Genomic DNA, 8,469 nt, shown 5'->3' with positions numbered 1-8,469 from the left:
ATTAGTTGGCATTTTAATAATGAGTTTTGAAAATATAAACTTCAACAAATGGGTTATATTATACACTCAATTAACCAAAGATGGCGGCCAAGTACTATTACCATTAATGTTGATTATATGACATGGAAAGATGGTTCTAATGTACCTAAGGAAAATAATTATTTCATTCGTGGTGACCACACTACTCTTTTAAAGGGAATATAACCTTCAACACGTTCTTTACGTATGGATTTCCTCTACAACAAAGTGGACAAACCACTGGCAGTGTTGAAAATTAAAAGCCATAAGAGGTTCCAACATTGGAACCCTTTGGACGGTGACAGGGAAAAGATTATATTCCCTTTAAGAACCTTTTTCACTATTTGAAAAACCATGTAACCACGGAGAAAAAAACGATGTAATACAACTACCCAATAGCGGGTAATTGCGTTACATATGCCAAAATCATCTACTGGTGCAAGAGTCCTCTCATGTATCAAGTAATTAGATTATGAATATTAGAAACGTTTATCGGAGTATAAATTATTATTCAAATAAATCATCTATGATCGTTATGTAAAAATAAAATGTAAAAAATTGTCTATTTAATAAAAATAAACATTTTGCAAAGAGGTATTCGTGATGCATTTAAAATATTTATAAATTAAAAAAAAAAATAATGTTTCAAAGCAGTGATGCCAGGTCGCGAAAATGGAATTTCCCTTTCCGACCCTTCAAATTTCCCTTATTGGACTAAAATATCCCTAGTTTTTGAAAACCACTAAAACAATGATATTTGCATAAAACAATAGTTGATTTTATAAAATGTCTTTATGCTTGCCCAACTTGTTGAAATGTTGCCCTGGAATAGTTCAGCCAATGCCTAAGAATGAGTTCATAAGCTATTTAGTGGGAGAGAAAACGGATCCACAGCTGAAGCGGGGAGGCAACATTTCAACAAGATGGCCAAGGTTATTTTATAAAAAGAACTATTACTTGGGACGTTGTTAAACCAAAATAAAACAAATGTTCTGAAAAATTCTTCTTTTATTTTCATCTCGCAATGAAATAAAAACTAGGAACAATTTTTCCAGTATAAAAATCACAGTTTGTTCAAGGGATAGAGCGGACTCGTTCCTGGTGGCCACTTATTTAGCAGACGACTTTCCAAATTTCCATAAAGAATTTCAGGTGTGCCAGCTAAAGCGAATCCGACAAAATACTTATGATGGTATTAATTTACTCTTTCATAATAAGTCAATTTAATGAAGGTGTGCCATTTGTTATGTTAGCTTTGAATAAAATGTTTTTCCCCTCGAATTTCCCTAAATTTAGCTAATTTTTGGTCGGATTTCCCTTTTTCCGGTTTTAGGGGTAAAAATTTCCCTGGATGTGGGAAATTTCCCTCAATATGGCATAACTGCTTCAATGCATTCTTTACCACGGCCAACTTTGATTTCTCGCGCATCTCTCGCGCTACAGCGGCCATCTCATTCGTTGACGTTCCTGCGTTAACCTATGAGCAAAAGATGTGTATGACGTCAGCGCCCCTAGCGGATTATTATTTTTAGTATAGTTTTTACATTGGGGACAATATAACCACCGAGCGTGGCGCTGAACTCCTACACATTATAGTACAGTTTATAGGGGGAAAATCTTTGCTCGCGGAATTTCGACGAATGTGTTGGCCGTAGTAGCGCGAACAGCGCGTGATCAAAGTTGGCCGTGTCTTTACAAACAAACACGGACATTCTATAACCAGGACGAGAGACTGCTTCGAATAAATGGCGCCTTAAATGTCTTAGTTGGCCGGGAGTAGTGGCTCACTCCTGTAATCCCAGGCGTCCGGGAGGCAGAGTTTGTGGATGGCCGTGTGAGGACGACCACCACTCCCCCAACGGGTGGTCGGAATACTTCCGCCACGGGTGTCCCCACCCCTGTCCCCACGTATCCCCCCGTTGGCGTGGCCGTTACACATATCTCGCCCTGATTAATCAGTTATTGTGTGCTGGTGTCTAAGGCCTTGGGTCGACACCGATGTGTGGATGTCAAAAAAAAAAAAAAAAAATGTCTTAGTTGTCTGCGCATTCAAAGCCAAAGGGAGTCGAAGTAAACAAATCGTGACATCACATTTCGAGAACATGTTTAGAAATTTTGAAAAATAAGAATTAGTCAGCTTTTCAAACTTGGTATATTTAGGCTTTAAAATTTATTTCCTAACAAAGTCTGCTTTTTAAACCTCGGCTCCGCCATTTTCTTTGTTTACATCGGCTCTCCTTCTTCAACACGATAAAAATTTAGATTTTTGAAAGATATTAACATATGCCTCGAAAATCATTTACCCGTACATGCGGAAAACCACAATACTTATTCAGCAACAAACTACTAAGCCGCATCGAAAATGTCAAAAGCCATTGTAGGGAGCGGCCAACACTGAAGAACTTGTTGTTATATTCCCTTTAAGCGACGCTAGAAAACCCGTAGGTTTAATGTGTAGGGTAAACACTCTGCACATAATAAAGACAGGTTTACACTCCTACAGGCTCCTACGCGTTTTCTGGAGCGGGATTCACGTTTTTATTTATTCCATCCACCATAATGTGCCTTACATAGTTGGTATAAATCTCCCATAAATCCCGTGAAAGAAAAGTAAAAGGAAACTATCTTTACTTACCCTCAAAGGAAAGCAAAGTATCGTCACTTTTAACGAAAGACGTAGGTTGTTGCAAAAGCTTGAGAAGTTTGGTTTTGTTTAGTGAAATGGAGGAAAGATAAGGAGAGACAACTGTGCTGATTAGGCATGAGAACAAGTTTTAAAATGCCATACTAGCGCCCTCTACCTTACTTGCGGTAAAAATTTGTAAGTGGTTTAAATATTTTAGTGATGACGGCTATTATTGAAAATTTAAAATTTGGAGCAGATGAAATATACATAGCGCCATCTAGTTATCTTTGTATAAAATAATCTTACCAGTACTACCAGAAACGTTTGAAGAAATGGGGCTTACCTTATATAATATAAACCTCGTACCCTCGATTCGAAATAACTGCCTCGCGCATAGTTAATAGCATTTACCCACTTCCTTCTGGAACTCCAAAAAAATTTGCTCCATTGTTACCATGGTAACTAACTATAGATTAGACTATGGCCTAATTTGATGATGGGCTTTTTGCGCAACAGCGCGTCATCAAAGCTGGTCAAGATACTACTATGGCAGCGCCCGATTTTTCACAGGTCATGTGCCGGAAGTGGGTAAATGGTTCATTACAAAACCGTCAATCCCAAAGCTTCCTGATTTCAAATCTAGGCTACGAGGTTTATATTATCTTTGATAAAATGGAAGGGAAAAATGTCAAGTAAACTACGCGACGCCACCCATAGTCACAGACGAGCATTTAACCAAACATGCTAAAATTATGAATAGCATAAAACTGTATATTCTAGAAAAATTTCCATCCTAATAATTTTATTTAAGCTGACAATACAATAATTAAGCCTATAATAATTTGAATAATAATAATAATAATAATAAAAAGAAACCTTTATAAGGCATCTTTAAACGCAGGTTGACCATGGTGGGAATAAAAATTTAAAATAAAATCATGGAAGAAAATAAAAGATAAATAAATTTTACCTTTTTAAATTTCAAAGATCATTAGAGAGGGAGAGAGTTTAAGCAAGCGCTAGAAAACGCGTAGCGAGCACATGTAGGAGCATAGACTTTGCTTTATTGTGTACATCATTACAAGGTTCGTAGTAGTAAATGATTCATAGGGCTAAGTCAATTCTAAATTGTAAGTCTACACTCCTACACTTTATCTAGCATGGACTTAACCTCTCTACTATCAAGTATTTAGGTTCTTAAGAACATTGAATGGATTAGCTCTGCTGCCATGGTCTTATACTTTTCAAAATGGTCATGCCTTAAAAATCCGCATGTAGCGGCATCTGGAGGTTGCAAAACTAATTGAATGACCTAAGTTCAAATCCTGGATCAGCCAGGTATGCATAATGAATGTCTTTGAAATGCGTAAAACATTTTTTAAAGCGTTTCTTAACTTAAGTTTTCAATAATAAAAATAAAATGATTTTTTTAACAATCAAATACTTGAGAAATATTTTACGTATTGATAAGAAATTATACACATTTTAAAACAAATGTAAGCGTTACCCGAAAAATTTAATAAAGAGCTTTTTAACCTCCGGATGGCACTAAAAGCAGATTTTGGGGAGCAATCATTTCGAAAAGGTTTAGAGTAGGGCCGCAGCATTGCCTTAGTTCAATGTTCTTAGGGACCTAATTAGGTTCTTGGTACTACCTATAGGAACGGCTACTAAATCCTATCACCCAGCTGTCAATAGTTTAGGAGCATTTTGTTAATAAGAGGCCACTTGGTGAAGAAAAGAACTAACCAAGACCGAAAGACAGAAGAAAAAGAAAAGAATTGCTCTATTCCCATTACGTGCCAACCTTATTTACATTATGTACAAAATAGTTTATGTCGGTCATTAAAAAAATGCTTTTAAAAAATCTTTCGCCAATTGTCTTGTATTGTTAGGATAAAATTTACTACTTTTTTTTCTTACGAATTTTAAATCAGTCTTGTTCCATTGGCTCACTCTGATCTGGTAAGGGAGTCAGCGTTGGTGATGATACAATTTGCTGAGCATTTATTACCACAGAATGAGATGAGGAAGTTGTAACTGTAGAAGATGACGTAGCCACAACAGCCAGAGTCAAATCAGTCTCCATTGTATCGGGAATTTCAACTTTCTGAAAAGTAAAATGTTATTAGAATGGGTTTTTCGACACATTATGGGTACTTACATCTGAAAGAGTGGACTGAACTTCGTCCCCCTGCATCACAATACTGGCAGGGAAGTGCGTGGCTACGTCTGGAATATCTAAATTAAGGCTAGTCACTTCTCCTTCTAGAGCACTAGCTTCATTTACAATTTCTTGAGAGGAAGTTGTGGTGCTCGGTAACAAAATTCCCGTTGGCACCTCATCCGCTGAAGAAACGTTTTGGCTGAGTAACGTTTCAACTAAATTCTCCGCAACTTCTTTCACAACTGATAACTCATCCCCTAAACATTGAGAAAACCAAATTACACTTTTTACGCCCAATTAAGAATGAAAATCAAACCAAAATGGAAAAAGGTCCTAACCTAGGTAAAAATTCTCACCCAAACTCAACCCAGGATCATCTATACTGCTTTCTGGGACATTTAAACCTAAGTTGTTCGTTTCTGAAGTGGATACGCTCAATGATGACCTGGTCTCGGTGTTTCCATCAGTTGAGTCAGCAACTAACACATTACCATTACTTAAAACAACTGAAAATTTGAGAAAAATATTTTAAGTTGTTGTTCTGCCAGTCTGATCGGAAATAAAGTATTATTATTTTTTTATATGTCACTAATAATAACTAAAAAATATTAAGAGCATCACAAGATGCTTTGGAAATTGAAGCACAGGTACCAATTAGTCGTTGTAATAATACACTTACAAAAACAAGTCCTTTAACACAGAGATAACCAATTTGTATACTTCTTAATTTTAATTTAAGGAAATAGAGATTCGTGAATTTTCTTACTGGATTCATCAACAACCAAATCCACTGCTCCTACATCTTGTCTTACGTCTGAGGAGGAAACTCCTTCCTCAGGAGGCTCGCTTTGATGATGTTGATGAATGGTAATGGGTGGTGGGTGGTCCGGGGTAGTGTCCATGGGATTGATTTCAGACGTTGGCAGCATTGCTTGAGCTTGTGACGTGCAAGGTTGATCAGTTCCAACCAAATATTGTTGTTGTTGAGCCATGGCTTGTTGCTGATGATTTGACGAAATTCTCCTACTTGTACTGTCCGCTGCTAGGATATCTTTGGGGTAGTCCGTCGTCAAAGAGTCGCTAGAACTATCACTGTCACTAGAACTCGACGATTCACTATCCCCAGTAGCTGGAGTTGATTCATTAGCGGAACAGGGTAGCTACAAACAAATAAATTTTGTGTTAATATTTTACCTTTAAATAATAATTATAAAGAGTAGATGGAAACAACCTCTGTAGGAAACATAGATGCTGAGGAGACAATCATATTAGAAGAGCTGCTTGGAGAAGATGATGACATCTTGGCAACAATTGAGCCATTAACGATGCTCTGACTCGTGTAGTTTGTAGGCTCATTGTCTATACAAGTGCTATTGGAAATAGTGCGATTGGCCAGTGAGGTGCTCGGAGCATTAGCATTGTTGTCAGAAGACAACAAGTCTGTGATGGCAGAAGGCATCTCTAAGACTCCATTAATTATTAAGTTTCCATTGTTGTTCACTTCAGATTGCCTCAGAGAGCTATGCATGTTAAAATTTACTTAAAAACTAAGTACTATATAAGTAAAGATACAAAATGGTTAATGTGATTACTTTGGTTCTATGGTGCTTACAACCAATATATTCTGAAAGTCAATTTTTTGAGTATTTAAGTCCATTAAGAAACAATAAAAATGTTTATGTACCTTCTCTAAGCCCCGCATGAATTTGTCTGTTCTTTTATAATGTTTCTTTGGTGAAGTTATAAGTTCACATATTCTCTGAATGGTGAACGGAGCACTGTTAAGGGGGAAAGAATAATATTAATATAAAAATCATATGGACAGATTTAACTAAGAAATTTTACCTATTAAAAGATTCTATGGCTTCTAAAATCTTTTCTTTAAGAGAATCAAATTTGAAGGAATCGACATTAGGAATAGATGATAAGTTCTCAGTTGGACAAGATTCATAGAATTCACTCATAACTAATTCTAGTTTCTTTTGTATTAGAATTTTCACTTTGACCCATGGAAATCTGTTTTGAAATTCGATAATTTTAATTAAGAATAATAAATTGTGAAAAATTGTAAGTATTTAGGCATAGTTACGAAAGGACTAATGATAAAAAAAAATTAAATATTGTCACTTACAAAGTGTCCCCTGTTTTGGCAATTTTTGAGAGAAAATCCTCTAGAGATGGTGGAATTTCCCCGGGGCGTTTTTTTTCAAAATCTTTTAAAGAAAGAAATAGGCTTGTCAAAAATGTGGCAAACCGAGTAGCAAGAAAAACAAACAACTTCAGGAAATTCAAATTTTGGCAACTGAATAAGCCAAGGCTTGGATAAGAACCAAGGCTTAATACACAATGTTCATATAACATTTATACGGTAAATTATATCTTTTTAAGTTTATAATTTAAGACCCATAGCATTAAAATTTTCATTTGCACAACCAAATTATGAAAATAAAGCCAAATTACCATTTAGTTCATCTAATAACGCTTCTTTGCTAACTTCCATTTTTGTCGGTAGCGGCCTGAACAAAAAAGCTTCAAGAAAACAAAATCCATAAATCGATTGCAAAATAAATCCAGTCTCCTCAGGTAGATGTCAGCACCACTTCGTATTACAAAACAATTCATTTAAATTAATCCACTCAATAGGATAAGCAACTCTATATAAAAATCAGCAGACAAGAATAACGGTATGGTATTTAAACGATAAAACTAGATAACTGTAAATAATAACTCAATACCATCAATAATAGTTCTTTTTATAAAATAACCTTGGCCATATTGTTGAAATGTTGCCTCCCCGCTTCAGCTGTGGATCCGTTTTCTCTCCCACTAAATAGCTTATGAACTCATTCTTAGGCATTGGCTGAACTATTCCAGGGCAACATTTCAACAAGTTGGGCAAGCGTAAAGACATTTTATAAAATCAACTATTACCAAATAAATTTAAAATCTACACTTATCATTGACTCAATATCAGTAGCCGATTACCGCCTAGGTCAGCGGTTCCCAAAAGGTGTTCCGCGGAACCCTAGGGTTCCGTGCAAGGGTCACAGGGGTTCCGAGAATTCGTAGCGCGGCCACCTTTTTTTGTGTCAAGAGTCTCTTAAGATAAGTAAAAAAAATAGTTGGGGTTCCGCCAGAATTAGGTGGATAGTTTAGGTTCCATAGCAAAAACAAAAATGGGAACCGCTGGCCTAAGCAACCAATCCAAGGCTTAATTTTTCTTATTGTATATCTAGACGCCTCAAACTTTTATTCAGGGAGAGTGGTAAAAAAGTATCATTGTGCCCGAGGTAGCAATTACAGATGCTAACTATGGAAGGGTGCTAACATAGATATAGAAAACGTATATAAAGGTCTAGATAAAATATTTCAAAGGGAGTGAATACGGAGGTGACAGCTAGCAGAAACGCATAATTTCTGCAGGCTATCCTTATAAGGCGCTATCTATCGGTAAGAAAGCTCGTGCTATCGTCGCGAAAGCCATTGTCTCTTGCTTAAAAATTATACTAAAAGTCACCAACAGATGGTGTCTAAAGACTACCGCCTGCGGAAAGGTCAAGCACTTAAGTACTAAAATGCTAAGAGAGCTCGCGCTCTTGGTCACGTGCCTTCCTCGGTGTCTGCTAGGTGTCAATTCCGTATTTTATGTTAGGCTTAG

The 8,469-nt window shown here is 36.5% G+C and overlaps 2 protein-coding genes across 3 annotated transcripts in view; both read right to left on the bottom strand.

Moving 5' to 3' along the window:
* Positions 1-2,784, bottom strand: part of Cont (Contactin) — a 28,801-nt gene extending 26,017 nt beyond the window's left edge. Inside the window, exon 1 of the mRNA XM_090177362.1 lies at positions 2,654-2,784. The gene's annotated coding sequence lies outside the window, so the exon portion shown is untranslated. The remainder of the gene's footprint in view (positions 1-2,653) is intronic.
* A 634-nt stretch (positions 2,785-3,418) lies between these two features.
* LOC149941069 (uncharacterized) lies at positions 3,419-7,424 on the bottom strand. 2 transcript variants are annotated; one of them, XM_090178591.1, is made up of 10 exons: positions 7,272-7,424; positions 6,943-7,024; positions 6,657-6,827; positions 6,496-6,589; positions 6,404-6,435; positions 6,043-6,331; positions 5,578-5,971; positions 5,150-5,317; positions 4,809-5,068; positions 3,419-4,754 (listed from the first exon to the last, which is right to left on the bottom strand). In XM_090178591.1, exons 1-10 carry the CDS (start codon positions 7,309-7,311, stop codon positions 4,578-4,580), a joined length of 1,707 nt encoding a protein of 568 aa, XP_090034717.1. In that variant the 5' UTR covers positions 7,312-7,424; the 3' UTR covers positions 3,419-4,577. The 2 variants fall into 2 exon arrangements, with proteins under 2 accessions (XP_090034717.1, XP_090034718.1); XM_090178592.1 differs by having other exon boundaries at positions 5,168-5,317.
* Between the last annotated feature and the right edge of the window lie 1,045 nt (positions 7,425-8,469).

The sequence above is a fragment of the Leiobunum rupestre genome, chromosome 6 (assembly GCF_980474605.1).
Source record: "Leiobunum rupestre chromosome 6, qqLeiRupe1.1.hap1, whole genome shotgun sequence".
Taxonomy (NCBI): domain Eukaryota; kingdom Metazoa; phylum Arthropoda; class Arachnida; order Opiliones; family Sclerosomatidae; genus Leiobunum; species Leiobunum rupestre.
Note: the sequence above shows the minus strand (reverse complement) of the source record. Positions and strands in the feature narration are given on the sequence as shown.

Excerpts from the sequence above, each read along its gene's own strand:
- LOC149941069 (XM_090178591.1), bottom strand. The coding sequence starts at position 7,311 with ATGGAAGTTAGCAAAGAAGCGTTATTAGATGAACTAAATG. Across the intron at positions 6,332-6,403 it reads GTAAGCACCATAGAACCAAA|CTCTCTGAGGCAATCTGAAG; the intron begins GTAATCACATTA and ends TAACATGCATAG. Across the intron at positions 5,972-6,042 it reads CATCTATGTTTCCTACAGAG|CTACCCTGTTCCGCTAATGA; the intron begins GTTGTTTCCATC and ends ATTTGTTTGTAG.